Below are 24,243 nucleotides of genomic sequence, written 5' to 3' on the forward strand. Positions count from 1 at the left end.
TAACTCTATGTCATTTTCTATGGCGCAAGCTTGAAATGCAGGGAAGAAGCCGTCATGCTGAGGCTACGCGAAGTGGGCAATTACCTCCACAATTATGCGGTATGCCAGACACCCTGCACCAGGGGCGTAGCCAGAAATTTTTTTCGGGGTGGGGGGATTTCAACCATACTTTATGTATGTTCGTGCGTGCGTTTGTATGTGTGCGTGTATATATGCGCAAGCAAAATTGAAAAATTTCGGGGGGGGGGGGTTGAACACCCCCACCCCCCACCCCCTTGGCTACGCCCCTGCCCTGCACCATATCGCAAGAACTCACGGCCAACGAGCACCATCAGATGATAAGTGGGAAGCCTATAGCTAATGTCCTGAAGTCCCTCGGACCAGCTACAGCTGGTGAACAGGGCTATAGGCTATCGGAACAAACTCACGGCTATCTGGAATGATAAAGGTGTCTGCCCCTCTCCGCGCATCAAGAGCTCGATCTCTACAAAGTAAGGTTTATTCACTTATGCAAACGTGCCTACTGTTTTAAATATGCATCGTTCTTCTAAGCACAATACCGCATTCCAGTAAGTGCATGCGCAGATAGCGCTGGGTTGGCAATGTCGATCGATTGCTTAACTATCCATACATGTCTTGTTAGTAAAAAAACATGCGAATATAACTTATGCGAGGTCTTTCACCGGCATTGTTTGCATGTCATGTAGCCGTACAAATTGACGTCACTGCCGGGCTATCGTTTCGAGTGAGCTAACGACCGCTTTTTACGGAAATTTACCGATATTTTCATGCGATTCTGGTGCGGAAGACTGGTCCGCGGACAATGAACTTTTTTTTTTTTGATAATATGAAAAAAAGAAAGTCGTATGCGGAGCGCACGTAAGCATATAAGCCATGTGCTCGTGTACTTTTTGTAGAGGCAATTGTTCGTGCTTGTGCAGCATATATGTTTGCGCAAGCATAACTGTTGCAGTTAGAGTGCGGCACTTCAGAGACAATTTACAAGTGCCTAATGATCGGCTGTGACAACATCTTGGATAACTTTTACGCTGTGTGTTGACCTTTCGTTTGTGTGAATATTTGTGTTTTGTGAACTTTTCTGTTGAGTGGACAGTTGTTTGTATTGAAGAATTGGAACTAAGTGCGTGAGCGTAAGTCCACGTGCCTATTTGCGTAGCCTCGTGTTTGTTTTCTAATTTGCGACGACAACTATTGTGCAATAGAAGAGGAGTAGCCGACGCCACGCATTAGCACCGACCTCTCATTTTACACATTTAATAAAAAAAATCACACTACACCAGTACTAGTAACTTGTACTTGTGCGCTTGTGTTGCCATTTTTACCCGTTAATCACACGGCCTATATAGTATAACGTTGGAAATAAAACTCCGAAGCTTCTTGCCTTTGTTTTACATTTTTTAAGTTATTTTCGAAGTGACTGCGTAACAAGACGGCTAATCAGCCACTCGAGGCCAGACTTGTAGAAACAATCGCGTTGGACCGGATTGCTTAGCGAGCCATTTTATATGCATACTGACCAGTTCCAGTTATTAACGAGGCGGACCGTGTCTTTCCGTCTAACCGTGATCAAGACAGTTCGCCCATGATCAAGGCTATCCATGAGGACTTCGTCGTCTCTCAGGAAGTGTATCGATCATCAGACGGCTCAGCCTGTCTTGTCGCGCCGACCTTGAATTAATTGAACACACCTTACACGGCGCGCAAGCGTCGGGCCAAATATCAACGCGCGCCTGAAGCACGCAGCGAGAAATGCGGTGTGGTTTTACAGTGGCGCACCAGAGAGATACCCTGCGCACCGGAGAATAATTTCTCACCGCGCGTGGGCAGCACGGTGGCAGATCTTGTTAAATAAATAAAAATATCCCTGTCTGGCTGTCACGCGTTTTCCTTCGCCCGTAGTCGAGCTTCGTCGCGGTTACAGAAGCGAAACATGACAGTGCTGTGTGGAGACGAGGGCGTGAGCTAGCTTTTAGCAACAAGGTAAAACAAACGAACAACGCAGATTTGTTATCATTGCTTTGATAACGGTGCTAGTGTCAGGTAAAAAGAATAGAGGATAGTAGGAATGACTAGGCAGATCCAGGTTCCCCAGCATATGCATTGACGCCCGGACTGACGCACCCTACAGTCCTGCCAGTTTCAATCATCATCTTCCTGTTCGTCATAGTCGTCGTCATATTCTTCATTATCAACAACACCACCAACACTTTACGCGCTTTATTATTCTATAACACAATGCGGCGCAGCGGTGATCACAAAATTTAGCAAGTGCGCGAGAGTCGTCGCTTATTCGTTGAACGTATACAGAACACACCTCAACTAAGAACGAATTCATAGGCGCAGACCAAGAAAATGGACGACAGAAAGGACACGGACGTGCGCACAAGTGTCCTTTCTTGTCCTTTCTATCGTCCATGTTCTTGGTGTGCGCCTATGAATTCCTTCTTAGCTATGCACCAACTATCGCGACAGCAGACGTCATTGAACATGCCTCATACCTCGGTATTCGTACGTCTGTCTAATGGTCGCCAGTATAACATGCGCTAAGCGTATTTTCGTCCCTGGCGTGAATACGACCTTTCTCGTGACAAAGAAAGAAAGATAGAGATAGAAAGAGAGAGAGCGATGGGGTTCCTTCTTATCCCGCCGTGCATCGTGGCGTAGAAGAGAGAGAAGCCAGAGGATTCCTCGTCGGTTTCGAGAAAACCGGGAAGGCGTCCAACTGCATGAAGGGCTGTGCTGGCGGCGGCTTTTTCTCTTTCTGTCTCTCGAGCCGCTCCGAGGGAGAAGAGAAGAGAAAGAGGACAAAGAACAACGCGAAAAAGAGTTTCACAGTCGGCTTCCTTTCTCCCGCTGAGCCGCCGGTTAGCGCCGGAGGACCTCGGCTAGCCGCCGCTCCCTCGTTGTGCACCGCCGCAGACGGCCTGCCTGGCAGCGTCGATTCCCGGCAGCAGTAAACGCGTACGGAAGATTAACGCACGAACTCCCAGAAGCCACGAGCACGCTTGCAGCTAACAATGCGGGTGTCATTTTCGTGTCAGCCATATGCAGAACGGCGTGCATATACAGAGCGGGTCCTCTGAAGCTTCAACCACGTGAAAGCGCGTTTCAGGAGTAAACTTAACTTAAGGCGTCGACGCTACTGGCTGTGCGCTACTCACGTGGTGTAGACGCGTACTACAGTTCATTCTTTTTAATCGATAATCATATGTAACGAATTTCAGCCCGCGTTTACCGCGTGTTTGTCATGATGTATGGCAACGTATGCACCCGCCGACGTCGAGCGACGTCCACGCCGCGAAAACGACAGAAATACGATAGGTATATCGCGTGGTTGGTGTCATTGTGTGGTTTCCATCGACACGCACGACCTGAGGCAAGTAGTTGAAGCTTATACACGTTTGAAATAATATACGGAAGCATATCATCGTGTACATGTGCAAGAGCGCAGCTTACGCGCGCCTGGCCGTCATCCAAGTTCACGTCAGGGCACGCCGTATAGTTTGCTAACTAACGGCTCGTGTGTGACACGGCTTCGAGTCCTTAACACCGGAGTAGCTCTCCGGCCTTCCGAATGTCGGTTCGATGATTCACGAGGCCGACCGGTAAGGGAAAAAATGCAGGTAAGAGCAGAACTATATGCATAAATTAACGATGGTAAAAACGCACAGCTACGGCATAAATGACAATGTACCTTCGCGTACAAAGGAGGCATCTGTAAGATATATTAGCAGCTTATGAAAGCTGCCGTCAACTAACGACCTCCTCAGACTTACTGGGCAATTCCGCTTTGAACTTGGTCTGTTTCGGTATCGCACTCGATGAGGTTGCAACGCGCAAGGCATATCTGCAGTCATAGTTCTGGGTATTCAGTGTTGAGTGCGAAATATTCTTCGCGATCCTTTGAAGCATGGCAGCAGCATCAGACTGAATACCTCAAGAAGCCAAAACTATTGGCAGCACCAGCCTAAACGAGTTGCGGCGACTTCAAGTACCATCTGGATTCCGCCGAAGAGTGGCCACTCTGCTATGCCTCTTATGGCTAAGAGTGGCTTTCACGAAGTCATACTCGTTTCGAATAGGGATGGCCGACAACGCTCTTTGCGACGCCTGCGGCACCGAGGAGACCTTGCAGCATATCTTCTGCGACTGTCCTCGCTACGCTGCGCAGAGACGATCCCTGATATTCGCTCTCGCTCATCTTCACAACAGACCGTTGACACTAGAAACAATTCTCTAATGTCATCCTGATAAGTCATCGAGAATTCAAGCAACCAAGGTATTGCTCAAATTCCTAAGGACAACAGACTTACACGAGCGGCTGTAGACCTTTTAATGATGCCGCATACCGCACAAGACTGCCGCTCTGCGCTGTGAAGTTGTGTGCGTGAGTGTGTGTTTCCCTCTTTTTCTCTCTTTCTTTACTCTTCTTTCAATCTCCCCCATCCCTTCCCCCTGTACAGGGTAGCATACCGGTTATGCCAAACTGGTTAACATCCCTGTCTTTCCTCTCTCCCGTTTTCCTTCCATAGTTCTGGGATGACACTGTAGATTACACTGCACGCAACTGAGATGTCATCGCGGCTATGGAGGAATGGAGCGGCAGAAGAAACATGCTTGCAGTTTAGTCTATGCGCAATCGTGAGCAAATGCTCGTGGCGCACATCTATGCCTTGACGACAGTCGTGAGGTTGGGTAAATCTTGGCAGCAGCGCCAATGCAGAAGAGAAATGCGTGGCGCAATGTGAACTATACAGAGATTAGCCGTCCCTGAATGTTACGTCAGAGCGAGCCCAAAGAAGAAACGGTATATTCTGATTCCGCCGACACAAGCGGTGGAATTGTGAGCCGCAACACCCTCGCATAACAAAATGTAGCTTATACAGTAACTCTCGTTCAGTTGCAGCTATGGATGGATGGATGGATGAACAACTTTATTTTAGTCCTTCGGTGCGCGCGATTAGCGTGCAGCGGGCCGCTCCCACGTCGGGACAGAGAGGCCTTGCCCCTCCGCCGCGTCGCGGGCCCGATGGACAGCCCAGAGCTGTGCTTCAAGGTCCGAGCTGCGTAGAGCTCGGTCCCACTCTTCCTTGGTGGTCCTGGCCCCCGGTGCCAGGGGGCAACCCCAGAGCATGTGAGCAAGACTGGCTATTTCTTTACAAAAGCGGCACGCATTGTCAAGATGCGCGTCCGGAAAGATTTTGTGCAGGAACGCCGGGCATGGGTAGGTGCCCGTCTGAAGTCTGTCAAGTGGGAAATGTTTGCGAAAATTGTGATTTTACTTAACTATAGCGGCGTTTCACACATTATTTGAATCTTTTACACTTACAATGCATACAATAAGTACTTGGAACTGGGTTTCATTGCAAGAGCCACTGTTATCAAGAGTATGCAGCGTTTCAGATACATTAATATTCGAAGAACGATATTTATAGAGACGTAGAGGCGTAATTCCTACAGATGAAGTTTTCTTGTTTTGACATTCTGCTTCAGAATACGTGCATAGTGGCGGCTTGGGTTACCATAGTGACTTTCGCATTTCAATGGGGTGTAAATTGAGGTAATTACTGCTCCGCTTGGTACAACTGTGAACCATTAAGTATGTCATCAACGATAATCATTCTCGTGTAAGGGCAATCAGTTGTTGGCGAAACGCAACGCTTTTTTTTTTTTTTTTTGGTCCCGATATTTACAATATACGCGCACGTTCAGCTCTATGTAGTCAAGCGTCTCGGGTCACTTTCGCGCTCTTCCGTGCGTACGTAGAACTCGAGAAAACATGGTCACGTTGAGCACACACCATGCGCCCGACGTACGTTTATGCAAATCATCTCGATTCTCTCGCACGTCATTCAGCGACGTCTGAGTATACAAACCCGCGACCTCACGCGCGAGGTTGTGTAGAGTTTGGATGGCGCAAACGCGCTCAGTTAAAAGGGAGGCTATAAGACACTCGTGAAAGGCGAGTTAAAAGGTTAACTCCTCGATGATGGGGCCAGACAGCAGTCCGCGATCCTTCGTAACAAAATCAAATTTAATCACGCTCTGTAGACCGCAGCGACGGCGCGGCTTGATCAAAGAGGCAGACGAGGTTGTGCCGAGGGGGCGAGGCCGGCGTGCGCAAGTCCGCCATTCAAAGTACACTTACGTCCCGTGACGTCATGGGTGTTTTCAAACAAAATGTCACGCGGGCGGACGTATACGGCTGCGCTGGCGGCGGCAGCACTGCAAGTCCTTCACGCGAGAGTCCAGTGCCGTCTTCGCAAAGCGTTCTTTCGCGCGCGCGTCTGCGTGTCAGGAGGCGTCAGCCTTGACGTCAAAGCTGACAATCGTGAACGCATGCAACACGGCGTGGCCCCACTCGCGCTGAATGTACGGCGCGAGAAAGGTTTGTTTGTGACCGCATCTGGGTTACAAGTACACACGCACCCGAAGCCTGAGGAAGCTGAAGGGACTGCACAGCTGCGCTGTGCAAAGCGGTGGACCTCCCGTGTTATCAGACGAGGGCTGACGGGCGCTGCGAGTTGCGTTTGTTTTCGCACTCTGTAAAGCTATATATGCATATCTAATTGTTAGAGTTTTACATCCCAAATCCACGGTATCGTTATGAGAGACGCCGTATAGTGTACGGCTCCGGAAATTTTGGACCACCTGGGGTTCTTTAGCGTGCACCTAAAATTCTAGAGGCCCACGGGCCTCTAGAATTTCGTCTCCATCGAAATGCGGCCGCCGCGGCCAGGATTCGATCCCGCGACCTTCGGGTCAGCAGTCAAGTCTGTATAGCTATAGCAGCCGGTGAACCGCAAGACACGCGTGCTAAGTCCGGGGTTCCATGATTTTACGGGCCAGGACCACGATATGATTACGAGGTGCACGCCGTGATGCGGGACTACGGGTTAATTTTAACCACCTTGGATTCTCTAGCAGGAACCCCAAACATAAGTGCAAAAGTGTTTTTTGCGTTTCGCACCCATCGAAATGCGGCTGCCGTGGTCGGGAATCGAACACGCGACATAGCCACGGCGCAACGCTGCAGAGTACAACCACCGCTGCTAGAAACTTGCATGAACACGGCACACTCCTCGCCCTCAGTGTAAATGGCAGATCTGTGCCGGTTAAGGGGTATTCAGACGGAGGACGGTGGAGAAATGCTCGGGGGGTAAAGGCGGAGCCTAGTGACGTCAGCTCGCGAGGAGAAGTCTCCACAAATGCCCCCCACTCACACGGACGAGGCGAACGGAGGGGGAGACCAATGTTACTAGACTACTCTGGTGGCTTGCACCACCCGTTTGACGAGCTGCTGACGACGAGCTGCAGACGACCATGCGGCTGCAGACTATGCACCAGCTGCCGCTCTCTGCAGGAGCAAGTGCAACAATGTGGTCAAACAAGAGCCCGAAATTCCGCCATATCCCCCACCGCCGGGGGATCGTTTGTCCTTTCGGGGAAAAGGTCCCCGTCTCCCCCGAGGAGGCGCGGGGGGTCACGCCCACTCGCTAATCCGTGACGTCGCGGTCACGTGATTCGCAATCCCCCCGTCTCCCTCGAGCATTTCTCCCCCGTCTGAATACCCCTATAAGGACACAAAGTCTTGGTACTACACCTAATTGTCGCCATCATCATCACAATCACTCTAATTTTCTTATCTTTTTATACAGCACTATACAAGACGAGCGTCTGCACTCCGAGGTGATGTCCCATTAGGTTTCTCGTCGATTTGTCGGTGAAGGTCGCCGACGTGCGTACACCTGGCTCCCGCATGTTGGTTCAAACTCCAATCTCCTATCTCCGCTCCTATTCTTTTACTCCCCTATACTTGCTTTACCTGTGGCGTTAAGTCGTAATACCGTAGGGTCTACCATGTATAATGTCTAGATCGCGCGAATCGCATAGTAGAGAGAGAGAGAAGGAATGTAGGAAAGGCAGGGAGGTTAACTAGACTATGCGTCCGGTTTGCTACCCTACACATGGGCAGGAGGAATAAGGGAGTAAAAGAGAGAGAGAAGGATAGACACATGTCACATCACACACACAGTGCTGAGTTTCACAGGCGGTCGCCCAATGAAGTTTTTTTCAAGTACCGCAGGAATAGTAAACAATAGTTACACATTACCAGTGCTTGCCATTTTCCGTGCTTCATTACGTGGTCACGAGAGCCAAACTTGAAGGAGTCACGCATCGGGTTCCTGCGCGCTCAGTAAGCGGCGCCGCTCTATATATCTACGCACAAAGAACACGATTGGAAAGGAACCTATATCGAGCCTGCACGGCAGTTTTGCGGAGAGGCTCTTTTATCCCTTCTTTACCTCGGCGTCCGCGAGTCAGCAGCCGATTCGACAAATCGTCAGGCTCTTCGCAGCCGCAGGACACGAGCGCACACCTATGACCTAGCCAATAAGCTCGCACTACTTCTTACACGCCCTCTCTATAGCGCCTTTGGTATACGGCAGCATACGCACACAGATAAATTCATCTCTTTTTTTTTTTTTTCGGCTCACAGTGAACTCGCTCCATCGCCTGCGTCTCTCACGAAAGTGAAAGAAATCACTCATTTCAAAACGCGCAAGTATATATGGCTGCCTCAGTTTTTGCTTCTTTCACGTCGGTCACGAACGAAGACAAAGGAAAGTGAAGACCCAAAAGCAACAAACACGAAGAAAAAAGAAAGCGCGCCGAATCTGCTCAAAGCCGCGAAAATCTTTCATCACTTTTCTCCTCCGTAGGAGGCGCCGCTTCTTTCAGCGCCACGGAGTGTTGGCCGCCGCAGTCACGTGATTGCTAGCGTGAACAATGCGTGATAGGTGTGAAGCGCGAATGTCGGTTTCACCTCCACGCCACCTTCCTTCTTTCTCGAGGTCTCTGTACTGTAAAGCACGCGTATAGAGAAACAGTGCAGTGTTCCGAGAAACGACTTACTATAAGCGCATTTCTGCTCCTTGTCGCGATGTGATTGAGCGTCTCTTGTATACATACACACGAACTGTTCTATAGAAGTTTGCTGGCCGCTGTATCTGAAAGCGACGACGCGTTTTCAGTTACATATAGACCACGTCGCCCGATGTGTTCAGCATTAAAGTAGGTTCCGTCTCAACAGCCTCCATTAAAGAAGAATCAGTTAATGCTGAAAAAAAATCCTTGGCTGATCCCTCTGTCATGGGAATCGGTATAACACGAAAGTGAAACGTGTCTTCACAGACGTAGTTGAGCGTTTGCTGTGCATTCTTTCGACCCAAGCGCGAAAGAATGAATGCTACAGCATCAAATTGTAAAGTTACGCGAAGAACGGCAAGCCGCTCGAAACCTGCAATGCGCTGCTCAAGCAGAAAGGACGCGCGGAACGTACACAGGATGAGCGCGAAATGTCATAGTTGTAACTTATTTCTGTGTGAGCAGCGCACTCCTTTCGCAAAAGCGGCCGATGCAGTGAACGAGGTGACCTTCGTGCTCTCAACGGAAACTTGCAGGCAGAGCACAAGACGTACAAACCATCATCGAGATCACGAGATAAGCGCCCGCACGAGCGACCACGCCCTGTCGAGGCGCGCGCTAATCCGCGTGGGGGACGACTTTTAAAGTGCGCTCTTCGAGCCCTTCGCGCAATCTCGCTAGTGATAACGAAAACACGCTGTACCGCCGATCTCTGAGTACCGCCACCGGCAAATGGTGTACATAAATAGCTCGCCGTTAGCATAACAGAGAACATGCCGCCTGTGGCCGAATCGTTTCGCGCTGCGCGCTGGCGATCGAGAGGTCGTAAGTCCGACTCCCGGTGACGGAACTTTTTCTTATAGTTTTTTCTTTCCCAGATGTTAGTCTTTATATTTTACGACGTCATATCCGTGACGGAAATGCGTCAGTGGTGCCGTGGTGGACCCCGGCATAAAACACTTTCGTGTTAAAAGAACGAAGACGTCAGCCTATCCGTATTTGACATATATATATATTCACAAGGAAGGCAAACACACACAAACACAAGAGCAAACAAAAAAACACACAAGAGTCCCAGCGATGGTCGCGCTTTAAGATGCGTCGGATGTCGCTATACCGCGAGGTTAACGACGAAAACGGAATCAGCACGGTGCCAGATTTGGCCCTGATATGCGACAGCGAACGCGGCATGGGTGCGCAATGCGCGCCGGTGTCACGCTGCATGCAACTGCGTGCCGCTTTGTCCCGGAATTATTTACTCCACGGAAGCAAACAAACATTTGAACGTCAGTCGCCCTCCTCAGTGTCATTCATTAAACCCGTGTCAACAAAGCGACGTTCTTTTTTTTCTCCCAACACACGTGCAAAGCACGCTTGAAGTTTCACACAAAGATTCCATTCGACAACAGGGCTTGTTGCTGAGCTAGTTGGTTCATTACTTGAGGAAAAACTGTAATGACGCAAAGAAGACGGGGACGAAGCGAAGACACGAACAGACAGACACGGGCGCCATGTCTGCCTGTTCGTGTCTTCGCTTCGTCCCCGTCTTCTTTGCGTCATTACAGTTTTTTCCTCAATTCCGTTCGACAATATGCTTAGAATTTGTTCATATACCGGGTACCAGGAGCGTCCGTAATTTGCGCTTACGAGCCGTACTATATACGTAAGAGTCTTTTCTGAGTACGGCCTGATTCACGAGTGACCTTGTATATATACGTTTTTGTGGTTCACTTAAAAAAAAAAAAAAACACTTTAACAAGTGGTGCAGTGAACGGAATATCAGGGATAGGATTGACCAATGGCAAAATGTTCTCACGAAAGAAAACGTTTGATGGCATTGCTCTATGACCATTTTATAGAAGAGTCATTAGTCGATGATATATTTTGTTTGGAACTGGAAACTCGACTATGGTTGTTTTAACAAGGCCAGGTCACCCGATGAGCTCACATGGCTTGTCCCGTCGTTTTTCACGACTTGTTCCGATGTTTTTCATTGCTGATCTGCCCGCGCGACTCGTCAAATAATCACGCACAAAAAGAAACCTTTATTGTCACTTTACCAACGATTAGCCGATGAGAACCCTGGCGCAGCGTGTTCGCAGTTTTCTGCGAAGAACAATTTGGAACCGTCCAGAAGTGCGCGATCACTTCGCACACATATATCTGTGGCCCGTAATTTCAATGCATTCATTCTTAGCGATTCATTCTATATAACCTTTGACAATATCTTACTCGCTTCTTACCTAGACAATAGATGGTATACGAGGTAAACGGCAGCGTGCGTCACAATGTCTGCACCAAACGCACGTCTGAACGGTGGCAAAAAAGATATACGTATACGTGGTTTAATGGGATAGAGGAAAGCAAGACAAAATTAGACCAGTCACACTTCTTTAAGGATCGAATTGTTGTTCATTTGGCGGTGAAATGCCGTTAATGAGAGAATACAACGGCATTACAAAACTATGGCAGTATGGTGTAACGTCCCGCAGTTGCGATGTGTTAAGTTGGGACTGGCGTTGTAATGGAGGGCCTCAAATAGGTGGTAAACGCCTGCAGGCTCTTTAAGGCTGTGTCCAAGTACACGAACACTATCGCCCACTTTCATGCCATTTAGGCAAAGTCGCCGTGGCCAGGAATTGAATCTGCGACCTCGTCATCACCGGAAGTTATGTCATAGCCTTTGAACCACTACGGCACATAGCACAAACTAAAGCACAACCTTCGCATCACTTGAAGAAAACTAGCTCAACTTCCTGTCGTTTTAAGCATTGCTTACTTTCAGTTTCAGACCGCTATCTTTCCCACCTCGTCAAGCGGTGAAAATCATGGTATCCCTGCATCTCGACGCATATTAAAATGGTGACACGATCAGGTGAAACCGATCGTCGAAAGCGACGACGAGGAAGCATCAAACTGTCGTTGGATTAATGAACCGACTCGCTTTGCCTTTGCTCTTCCCCACCGCTCGTTCTATTAGAATTTTCTTCCGGCAGAAAAGGCTCGTATTTCTTACACCGTGGTGACGGTCTATCGATACCGATCTTTTAAAGTGTCCCATATACTAGTGGCGCACGGGAGCACTCTAGCCGTTCCCACACCTTATACTGCTCAGCAGCGCTCCGCTCTTTCTGTTGACCCGAAGTAAGACGTGCAGTTCTAGTGTGTAAGTCATTTGGGGGCGTTCAAACATTCTCAGTTTCGAATACGAATCGAGCAATTTAGTAGAGAGTCAAATTGTTCGATTCGAGAATGCGGTACTCAGTGAGGAGTACGTATACATACACATACATAAATGTATTCCATTAGATATCCCAAGTTCGCGCTTACAGAAATATTTTCATTTCATTAGATTCGAAAACATAACTATTAGGACGACCTTACTCTGTACAGGAAACGCAAAGAATGCGATGCTGAAGATGGTCACAAACATCGCTGTGTAGGATCTCTATCGCTCCGGCGTAACCAACGAGCACAGGAGAGAGAAAAATTCTCGTTGGTTCCTTTTTCCCTCTCCCTGTTACACACACACACACACACACACACACACACACGCACACACACACACACACGCACACACACACACACAAACACACACACACACACACACACAACACACACACACACACACACACACACACACACACACACACACACACACACACACACACACATTCACTCACTCACTCTCTCGGCATTCCTCAACGTCCTCGCCGGAGAGCCGTTATTAAGACCTCGCACCACTCAGTGCAAAATACGCATTAGCATTTTTTAGCATTTTATTTGTCATTGCGCTATACAAACGCCAAGGCCGCAGGCACGATCACTGGATAGCGATCGCGCGCGTCGGTAAGAAAATAGCTACAACGACAAGCTATGCCAACGCACAGTCTAACCAGGACCTCGATTGCGAAACATACCACCACTGCTTCGCTTTTTCTTCTCTTTAAATAGTTTCTCTATTGAACATCGTCGCTTAGCGCAAGCGAAAGAAAGAATCCGCTTGAAAACACGCCGTCGATAAGTTCTCGTGATTAAACGAGATGCTTTAAAACTGTAGATCGTTGTCTGAGCCAGACGAGGACAGCCTCGTGTGCGCGTACCGCACCCTCTCCCTTCGAGGTGATGCTCGGGTGCACGAACACGGAGGTGAAGGTCGATCGCCGAGTCGGTGTCGCAGGAAGCTCAAGCCGCTTCCAGGGGTCGCTGCGCCCAGTTGGGCCCGCATGCACTATGGCCCAGCGGTTGCAAGCAGCCGGTTGCGCGCGCATACACACACATACCGGTCGGATCGTTCATCAATTCAGCGATATTCTTTGCGCACGTGCGTGTTTTCCTCTCTCTCTCTCTCTCTCTTTTAACTCCTATCCTTTCCCGCCTTCTCTCTTCTAAGCGCCCGTGAAAGAGTGACCGGGGCAGGCGAGCAAGAACTCTTCGTTCGACTAGAAGACTACTTGTCCAAGGCCGCCGTTTCTCATTGTAAGGTCGTCGGCGCCGACTAGCCGCGGTCGCCATAGGGAGCAGTGGAAACATCCACACGCGTTCTTTGTGAACTTGTGTCTGAGCACATCGCGTCCGGTTAAAAGGAATGCGCCACACACCGAAGGAACAGCAACACGTGGCGTCCGCTTTACTGTGTAGCTTATCTGCAATGCATCCAGACGACGCGCGCAGTCATTGATCGAACCCGTCCGACGCTGTGGCGTCAGAGTTCATTTGTTTTGCGTAAGCGGAGCGACCGGAATCGGGTGTCATCTTTCTTGCTTTCCTGAGCCTGCTTTGCGTGTCTTGGATACCTTTAAGGAGCGAACGAAAGCGAACGAAACGAGGTACAAACGAAGAACGCGAAATTGGGCGCCAGGAAGGACGCTTCCTGGTCTTCCTGGGGCGAGGGAAGACTCGGAGGAGTGGAACGATGAAAGGGGCTGAACTCTCTGGAGCGCGTGCAATAATTCTCATCGGAATTCCGAGACGATCGCCGACCTCTTGTAGCCGTCTGGTTCTTCCGCGTTTCCTTTTTTTTTTTTTAATTCGATTTCCCATCCTTTGCATGTAAAGTGTTGCTTTCTGCACGCTATTTAAACAGTTGTGGTCGTTTGTGGAGCATTAAATATTCCGTGTTTTGTTGATATGCATGTTTTGGGGGAGAGGTTGGTGCCTTCAGTTCGTCAAGCTCCGTCTATTGCTTCTGCTCGCGTGACAAAAGGCCAACTGAATGCAAAAAAAAAACAAGAAAAAAACGAAGAAAAGATGATTGAAAATATAAAAAAAAACACAGGAAGCTAGTCCAATTTCAATAAACATTTTCTAAGCTCCACTCGCGACTATATAGATTCAGTGAGAGGAGTCGCATAGTTATTTAAACAAGTTCATACAACGAGTCTGGAAAGCTCTGCACATATCCACATAAAGAACGCATGAACAGCACATAACTAAAGCATTCATTCTTGTTGAAACATTCGCTCCCGATTTCTTTCGTAGTGCTACTAACGATATTTAAGTCCTTCAGGCACTTTTTTTTTATTTTGTGGCAGTGTCCAGCCTCTTCTTCAATGTACCCTAGTGCATCCCTCATGTGCTTGTCCGATTGATACAACGTGAGGATGCCCGCACTTCTAGCTGCCTAAGAAGAACCTTTTGAAGCCTAAAACAGACACTATCGTAATCGCGCTGCATATGACACGAAGCCGGGTCCGTAGAGCTCCAATTTTACAATGCCAGCGGACGGACAAGGAAGTATATGGTTGGGACAGAGCGGACAGTAAAGCCTTCAATGTGGCGTCCGAAGGAGTAAGCGATGGTCTGCACGTGGTCACGCGTGCACTAATGCCGTTAATATCATTAGCGCACTTTCCTCACTAAAGGGTGTAAATAAAGGTATCCTCAGCAATACCGTTTGTCGCCATACCTTGCTTGAATGCTAGTCGCACTAACATCTACATTCATCGTGGCATGGGATGTGACGGAATAATTAGCTAAGGTGACAATGCATCGATAAACCGTGTTAAAGGAAGTCTCATAATGTACGTGGTCGTTACCCTAGACCTTCGCTCAAATAGTTAACTGAATGATTGGCGGTGACGAAAATCTCTTCCCCAACTCTTACCAATGGTACATCATACGAGGCGTGGCATGGCGTAACTTTCTTTCCGTTCTTTATGCAGGGCGTTGACAGGGTGGTTAATAGGGTTTTACAGGTTACAGAATGACGCGGGAACTTGCGTAACGATCGAGGAAGTTCGAGGTAAGAGGGAGTTGGTAGATGTTGCAGCGACCGCAACAATGGGGCATCGTCGAGCCAACAGCGTGTATTTTTGCAGACGGTAGTATTTCTTGGGGAACTTAGACGCAGAAATTTTGGTCTGCCTGTCTGTCTGTCACACGATTCAGCCACCCGGCCAAAGTTTAAGCACTTGCTGAACGCCCAGCCATCTTGAACTGGTAGCTGCGTTCATACTTGTGAACATTGTCGATCAAAAGGCAAATATTACGCATATCTGAAGCGCAACATCAATGCGTAAGTATTACGTGGTGTGTTACTTTACTAGAAAATACATAGATACACTGCTCTAAAGACCCTAGTGTTTCTTAGGCTGCGCTGAAAATGCTAGTGTTTCTCAGGCTGCGCTGAAACGACGCAGAAACAGTTGGCAGAAAAAAAAAAAAAACGGCGGCAGAATACTATCGTCTTTCGAAGACATTTGCAGCGTAGCACGCAGATACGCGGCCAATTTTTTTTTTCCTTTGTTCTCTCGTTTTTGTTGCATTCTCAAGGAGGAAAAAAAAAAAGGTCTGTCGTCTTAGCTTTCGAAGCATAGGTATGCTTTTCACACAGCGTAGGACAAAAATAAACAAGAGACAACAAAGCCGCGTGCATCGATATTCGGGGTCGATCGTTTCAAGGCTTTGCTCAAGGATCGCGCATTCGAGCGGGCGCTCCCGGCAGAGTACTCACACTCATTTCTTTCTACGCTCAAACGTCACTGAATGCTTCACAAACGTAATATTACGACTGCCACGCTATAGTAGCACCATTCCGTATAACTCTGGTCTTTCAAACCAAGGTCGGGAGTGAGGTGCTCGCGCAACTGATCTTGGAGGGCAGCCAAGATCGCGTGACTTGAGCCAATTAACGATTTCGAGACGATGAGCTGCAGGAGGAACTTTCGACAGGCGTATAAGTATAGAGTACGCGCACTGATTCGCGCAGCTCCCATTCCGTCGTCCAGCCGTCCTTTTTTCTTTCTTTCTTTTTTTTTTTCAAAACATTCTTCGAGTTTTTTACGTTCTTTTTCTACGTAATTCTTACAAGAGGACGGGTATACGCGCACGCTGCTTCAGGCGCCCTGATACCACTACCACAATATTCTCATTACGTTGGCGTCATTACAGGCTTTCCCTCGTGATTTCGTACACGTATAATGACAGCATTATCACTGAGTACGCGGTGTCTCTAACTGTATACAGCCTTCGTGGCCTCCGGCGATTTCCTTTTAATTCCGAGCCTATGTCGTGCGATCGTCTCACGGCGCCTGAGAGACACAGTTCGAGTGATCGTGGTTCGTAGTGCGCAAGTATTTGTGTCGCAACTGAAATACCCGATATGTCAATACTGCAATTGTATATATTTTTATATACTGTCGCTGTCGGGCTCAGAAAGGTGAGCACCTGCCAGCATGCTATATATACATCGTGTTTGTATGCGGTTATTCGCTTTCATTGTCAGTCTGATGCAGACATAAAGACAAAAAAAAAAAGCTCGCGGTTGCTCGCTGCGCTGTTGGATGTAAAACAAGCTTGTGAGCTTTTTTATGGCGGGAAAAGTACAACTTAATTTCACGCAAAGATGCAAGAAAGGAGTTCAGATTGAATTCACGAGATGGGTAATCGTGCGAGCGCAATCCCACGGGAGTGAATTAGAAGTCTTAATGCAAAACAAAATGTCAAAATACTGTGCGTTATTTATAGCGCTCGTGTCACGTGCTTACATAATCGTCAGTATCCCTCCCTCCCCCCATGCCCACACAGACACACTTCAGAGTAGGCGGTAGATCAATAGTGTATTATCGATATGAATTATTCCCCTTGATATCGATCGTCTGTGTAGCTCTCCAAGGAGATCGACAATATGTCGCTCCTGCAAGGGCTCCTTTTCCGGAATAAGACAGCTGCGCGTGGATGCAGTGGGTGTGCAAATACACTGTTGTGGAGCAATCTTCGCGAGTTCTGTGCATCGGCGCACCGCGCTGTACCCATAAGACGGGAGGCTCCAGTCGCCCTGCACGGTATTAGACTTACAGGGCAAGCACCTCGTCTCCAAATGCTTCGCACGCGAGCGGCGTGCGGTGTCTTTCAGAGGTCGCCTTGTTACGTACGCGACACGTGGGTGAAATGCCCTATCCGCGGGTCATGGTATCGCCGTCGACGGTAGCTACACCGTCAAAACTTGGCAACACGCTTCTTCCTCTCCTGTTCTACATTTCCTACCCTTCTTTTCTCTTCTACATCAGTTTTGTCCGTGTGCGAAATATCTCTTACGTCATTACGCGTGTATCTGCTGATACACACGTCTGGTTTTGTGTAGCCTCGAAAGTCGCGACGCCGACGCCGAAATTTCTTGGCGCCCCAACAAGTTTTCGCTCCTCCTCGTGTCTGAGATGAACGTCAAAGATATGACGCGTGTACTTTCAACAGGTCTATCTCTCCATCTCGAAAAAATTGAAAGAGCATGTTTTGTATGGGGCACCGGCTAGGAAAACGAGCGTGCGTGCGTGAGTAGACTTGAAAATATATTTTACACATCAGAACTCAGCAGCCTGCGTTCAACCAGCCTATACGGTCAAGTCTATTGATAATTCCAAGGGGTTTTACGTCCCAAAACCACGATATGATTACGAGGCACGCCGTAGTGGATGGCTCCGGAAATTTCGACCACCTGAGGTTCTTTAACCTGCACCTGAACTTAACAAGGATGCATTGAGGTCTAATTGGTACGATTTCATCTCGTAACGCACAGCCAGGGATTGAGAAAGACCGAGGGGGTGCGTCTTTCGTTTCCTCGGTCGTTGTCAATTCCTGGCAGTGCGTTGCAAGAAGAAATCTAAGTCTGAGTACACGGACCTCCAGCGATTCGCCCTCATGTCTATTCAAGAACAACAATGCTACGATGCTGTAACACGTAAGCCAACAAACTAGAGCTAACCAATCGAAATTGATTGATTAAAACAGTTCGATTAACAGGCCTAAATCACTTAATCGATGGGCAGGCGCCCAGTAGAGCTATTTATAGGGCCTCGTTAACAATCTCTCGCTTCGAGACAGAAGCCTTCCGAAGCGTCTTCGTTACGCGCCGGGCGAAGTCGGCAGTGTCGAAACGCATCGCGGAGTGCTTCGTCCCCGCACGCGAAGACGTCAGCCGCTGCTGTGTTTGGCGTTGTCGCGTCCATCCATCTTCATTCCTGCCTCCGCGTTTCGCGAAGTTCGGCTGCGCTGAGCGTATACACGTGTTTTACAACGCCTACACTCCTTCTCTCCGAGACGAAAGCAAGCAAAGGCAGCGGAGAACTTAAAATTTTTCGCGCGACCAACTATACTTTTGTGTTCTTTCTGACTCGTACTCAAGTCTGTTCGCGTTCTTGGGAGTCTTGCAACCTTACAAGATATCATTCACCCCAATTCAAAAGGTCTGTGTTATTTGAGAGGCAATATATGGTCTAGTGGTTACGGCGCTTAACTGCTGACCAGAAGGTCGCGGGTTCGAATACCAGCCGCGGCGGCCGCAGTTTAGACGGAGGTGAATGTGCTCGAGGCCCGTGTACTTAGATTTATGTGCACGTTTAAAGAGCCCAAGGTGGTCGAAATTTCTGGAGCCCTCCACTACGGCATCTCCCATAATCATATCGTGGTTTTGGGACGTTAAACCCCAACAGTTGTTGTTACTGTAGATCAGAAGCCTCGCAGGAAAAAAAAACAGAAAAAAGCACACTCATGGTTGAGATCTGCCGCACCAGGTGCCACAACAATCCCAGCTGCTCACACACACACAAAAAAAACCGTCTGATCTTTCAATGAACTCACTCAATTAATTTTTATTAATTATCCTGACAGTTAATTAGACCTTACCTCAGGCAAACTTATGCTCCGATATCATACGCATCCAATATAAATCTTAACTTGAACCAGAACGACTGATATCGTACCAGTTTTATTTTTTTTTTAAATACACTTTCTGAATATTCGGAAAACCGGAAGTGAGTGCTCAACCGGAAGTGCTTGGGAGAGAAACAAGAGTGTCACTCGTTGCACGAGCCACTACTAACTGAAACAGAACCGCTATATCAATCCGGTCATCGCTTAGATCGCCTAGAGGGTTCGTTTTACCTGTTTAATGACTAACAATTAACAACCAGAATGATGCCAAGGCAGAACTCCCATTTCATGGGAACAAAACGGAAGAATGCATAATTTACTTACGATTGGGCTACTCGATTTCATCGCATGAACGGGTTCTCTGCACGTACTCGATGCTTTCCCGTATATATGAGGGAACGCATCAACAAACAAACGCACGCGGGCTACTCGCGAGACCTACGCGCCGTGGCGCACCAGACCATTGTGAGGCGGCGACGCGGGAAGCCCCAGCCTGAGCGACGTTCTCTACAACCACGTCAATCCGGGAAGCGTTCGTGCACGTTCTTGTGCGGATGCCGCGATGGGAGCGGAATGATGTTCGAAGCAGAAGGCGCGATAGCTGCAGGACGAGGAAACCGCACCCCTGCTCGAACCCTCTGAACAAAGAAAGAAATAAGTTTCCACAGGATGATATGGTTTTTCTTCAATAAACAATCAAAATAAGAGGTCAAGTGTGACGTAGAGGAGTTGAACTACAAGGAAGGGCGTACTAAAGTACCAACGTTCACTGTTCTCTCTGCTCTGGCATTTGCTCATAGAGCAGGAACGTTCCCAACATTCAGCGGAATCACGCTTCATCTCATGAACTCTTTGCGGTGCATGAACTCTTTGCGGCTTTAATTAAGGCTCAGCTATTGCAGGCTACTTGATCTAGAAAGGACAGCCTCAACGTCTATACTCAGCCTTCATGAAATACAGTTATCTATTTAACTAAAGGACATTCCTGCACCATGAACAGACACTGACTGTGCATTTCATGCAGCGAAAGCGATATTTAACAGTCTTACGTTACGATGTTTAACTGTGTTGCGGTGTGTTTTGTGTATGTATATGTTGCGCGCTGTATAGTATATAATTTCATTCTTCATCATACTCATCTGGAGTGGCAATCTCGGCGTACCGCCAGGCGGACCTCACCAGCGCTCATTAAAGTACCTATCCCTACAGAGCTCGTGTCAGCAAATCAATTACAAAACCCCACTCTGTGTTTCACATAAGAGAGAAAGGTGCTCGCCTATTGTGATGCAGTGATCCTTCCGTGAAGATCCCTGCCGTTTTTTTTTTTATTTTAATGTTTTCATTCACTCACTCCATTCATCCGGCGCTGCACAGAGGGCGATCAGCGCAACCGGCAGCGGGGAAACGCGTCTGGTGGTTTTCTGTAGAAATTGGCCGGTGCCAACACGGTAACCTTCGCGTCAATGCACGAACTGACGAGAGATTTCTAATTCGCAAAACGAAACAATAAATAAAATAAGAATTTAATATACACAGGATTTTGATAGACCTCAAGTGCGCAGTGTCACGAAAGTAGAGTGAGCTCGGTTTGCAAGAGCAGCAAGATAACAACAACAAAAACGAGATCTCGCATATCGTTCGGAAGAGTACTACAGTGAGTCACGCACTACACCTAGCCGTATGTTTTTTTTTTATGCGCTTTTTTTCCCCGCTTCGCGTATAACCTGCCTCAGGCACTGAGCCGTGCAATCATAAGATCACTACTCACGTAGCAAAATTGTATCAGATAACTAACGAACGAACTTTATACTGTAGTTAGGGGCCACATTTCGTAACGATTATTTGCTTTCGATTTAACTCCTCGCTTATCATCCGTCGCGCCGAGATTCCGCTTCCGAACGAGAACAGCAGCGGTCAAAAGGAGCCATATGACGAAGACAAAAAAAAAAAAAAACGGATAAAGAAAGCAATCGTTACGAAAGCTGGGCCAAGAATACGTTAAGAAGCGCTTGCGACAGCGGCCTCGTTATCAGGCGAGACTGTTTCCGAAAGGGTTTCCATACGCTGACTCCAACACTGATAAGGCAGCGGCGAAACTCCTGACAAAAACGCGCCGCGCCAAGCGCTGTTTGTCAACACGCCGGCGACGCGTGACGCTCGGAGTGTTTTGCGAGGCACGCGAAGTCACGCGTGTACGCTTGCACGCGGCACGCGACACTCAATTTCTCAAGCGTCAGCACCGATAACAATCGGTGCGTGGCAAACGACATCCAAAGATAGCCACAAAAATCGCCAGTGTCAGACTTACGAACCTATCATAACCGCCAAGGCGGTCTAGTGGTTATGGTGCTCGACTGCTGACCCGAAGGTCGCGGGATCGAATCCCGGATTTCGTTGCAGGCGAAATGCTAGAGGCCCGTGTGCTTAGATTCAGGTGCACGTTAAAGAACACCAGCCATCTACTACAATGTCTCTCATGATCATATCGAGGTTTTGGGACGTAAAACCTCAGCAATTATTTTTATTACGTTATCGTACGTACATCTCTTCTGCACCGAACAAGGGGCAAAATTTAAGAACATTTGCGCTGATAAGAACTGTCCTTTATTGAATTGGCTGCTTTCGATAACATCATGTTCGCTTTCCGTATCGGATGGCTTCTGTTCACACAGATCGTTCTGCCCTAGCAGCTCTGTGAATACTGTTCGGACAGACATATTCGCGAAGTGTTTCGCTAGTAGAAACGATCTTTTTTTACAATGGCCAGTCGTTAAATGCAATGACTGCCAAGTGGTCTTCAATATATGTCACTTAAAACGATAGCTCGTAGTCTCTTATTGCCCGCTGAAGCGCATACGGACATCACCGACGCGTGGGCCCACGTGCACAAGTCGGTTTATTCGCATGAAGCGCCTATCAATCGTTACTAATGGAGTGTTGCATGCTATCGAAGGCTTCCGGTGAATCACGAACAGAAAATCTTTCGAAGAAAGAAAATCTTTCGAAGTTATGTCGATGGACTTGATTACGAGCTGTAATAGAGAAGAAGAAATAATAGAGAAGGAAAGGCAGGGAGGTTAACCAGTATGGGACAACCGGTTTGCTACCCTACACATTGGGACAGGGTGGGGGAGATTAAAGATGGAGAGGAAAGAGAGAGAGAAAAATAGAAAGATATCACATCACACTGCACACACAGAATCAGTCGGTCACTCTTGTGTAGTACGCGACATTTCTGTCACAGCCGCTTGTCCAAGTTCGTCTCTCTTAAAAACCTCAGCAGTGCCTTCGTCGCCTTCAGCTGTGATGTCTTCTGTTGACGGCATGCAAGAATTGTTTCAACAGACATTTGTCCACTGTCTAGGCGCGCTAGAACGGACGCCAGTGACTGTCTCTGAACATTATATGCCGGACAGTCGCACAGGACGTGGTGTAGCGTCTCCTCGCAACGACAGGCATCGCAAAGAGCGTTGTCGGCCATTCCAATCCGAAAGAAATAGGACTTCGTAAATGCCACGCCTAGCCATAAGCGATAAAGCAGTGTGGCCTCTCTTCGGCGGAGTCCAGTTGGCATACAGAGATGCATCAAAGAGGACAGGTGGCGTTGACGATTGGTCCGGTTGGTTCGGCTGCTTGGTAGGCACCATAGAGCTGTAATAACTACTAATTGCAGGGGTATTGGTCCCAAAATTACGATATGGCTATGAGAGACGCTGTAGTGAAGGGCTCCGGAAATTTCGACCACCTGGGGTTCTTTAACGTGCGCCTAAATATAAGCACACGGGCCTCGTGCAATTCGCCTCCATCGCAATGCGGCCGCCGCGGCTGGAATCCGAACCCGCAGCCTTCTGGTCTGCAGTCAGGCACCATAACCACTACACCACCGCGGCGGGTTGATTACAAACTCTGCTGCACATGAAACGTCAATTCATAGCAACGTTCTTGTTTTGTGTGATGTTTTCGCTGTTTTGTGAACTTGTAAATGCACGGAGAAGTTGAAGGCAGACGGGCTCTCTGTAATCACATTTCTAATGTTTCGCGCTCAGATAACTCACGAAACGCGACGATAGCTCGAAGTCCTTCTTGGAGACGATTATCTGCTGTTCAAGCGAGAAATCGTCTAAAAGAGTTCCATTTTAGGACTTATCTTTCCTCAGACATGTCAAAGGCGACCAGGCTTAATGATCTCTGGAGCATGGAACGCAAGTGTTGTTTCTTTTAAACTTTGTGCTTTTACGGAACTTCAAGGTTCGCCGTTGCACGCCCTTCGGCGCTCCGTCGATAATATGAACGAAGTACAAAATTTAATGATCCAGCGTGGCACTTCCGCGCTTGAAGTCGTGGTCTAGCCAGGAGACGGTTATTATTTGCTGTTACTGTTTTATTACATTTCATTAAAAATAAATGACGTAGATGTTGTCACTGTGCCTGCGGTGACATGTTGATGTGAAAAACCTGCATCGTGGTTGTGTTGATACGGTTTCTTTTCTTTTTTTGTGTGCGTGTGAAAAGAGAATATCAGTGCACGAAGCACAAAGCCCGATCTTGCTGTCTAAAACTATCGTCGCAACTCACAAGAGTACAAGCATTAATAAAAAAAGAAGAAAGAGTTTCATTGAAAAACTTGGAACAGCTTTGAATTGTTTATGTATTAAAAAAAACGTCTGTATGAACTTGTCTATCAGTCAATCGTCGCAGCTGTCGGGGACATCAGATGTCAGCATGTTTTGTCATTTGACGCGCGTTTTCGTGAGCACATATCACCAAATTACCAGGACTTTTCGGAGTCACATGATTTCAGTTATCTTCTTCTTCCTTGTCCGTTGGTTTTGCTTTCCAACGATTTTACACTTGTTCTTTGGATTGGTATTATAGTATCGTAAGTTTAAACGCACCAGGTAAACAATCGTTGAATCTTGCTCGCCCGCCCTCACTGAAAAACCCCGTATATCAACACGAGCACAGCCAGCGAAACACTCCGCATCGCAGTACCATCGGCTCTCCGAGCTGCACATCAGACATATTACAGTAACTAAACTAATTTTTGCCGAACTTCGTTACTTTCAGACGTAAGAGTATTGTAATGTCATTACTTTCGGTCAGCTGTAACTTGTAACGTAATTTAACCAAATTTATTAAAATTAG

The 24,243-nt window shown here is 48.0% G+C and overlaps 1 protein-coding gene across 4 annotated transcripts in view; it reads right to left on the bottom strand.

The window, feature by feature from the left end:
* The window catches only part of LOC119383296 (sodium- and chloride-dependent glycine transporter 1), an 87,115-nt gene that overhangs the window by 24,208 nt on the left and 38,664 nt on the right, over positions 1 to 24,243 (bottom strand). The window contains exon 1 of one of the 4 annotated variants that reach the window (XM_037651364.2): positions 8,135 to 8,277. The exons of 2 other annotated variants lie outside the window; for them this stretch is intronic. In XM_037651364.2, coding sequence (XP_037507292.1) covers positions 8,135 to 8,200 — 66 coding nt within the window. In that variant the 5' untranslated portion in view covers positions 8,201 to 8,277. Of the gene's footprint in view, positions 1 to 8,134; positions 8,278 to 24,243 lie in introns of those variants that run through there. One more of the 4 variants, XM_049412473.1, reaches the window with a different exon arrangement.

The sequence above is a fragment of the Rhipicephalus sanguineus genome, chromosome 2 (genome assembly GCF_013339695.2).
Source record: "Rhipicephalus sanguineus isolate Rsan-2018 chromosome 2, BIME_Rsan_1.4, whole genome shotgun sequence".
NCBI lineage: Eukaryota > Metazoa > Arthropoda > Arachnida > Ixodida > Ixodidae > Rhipicephalus > Rhipicephalus sanguineus.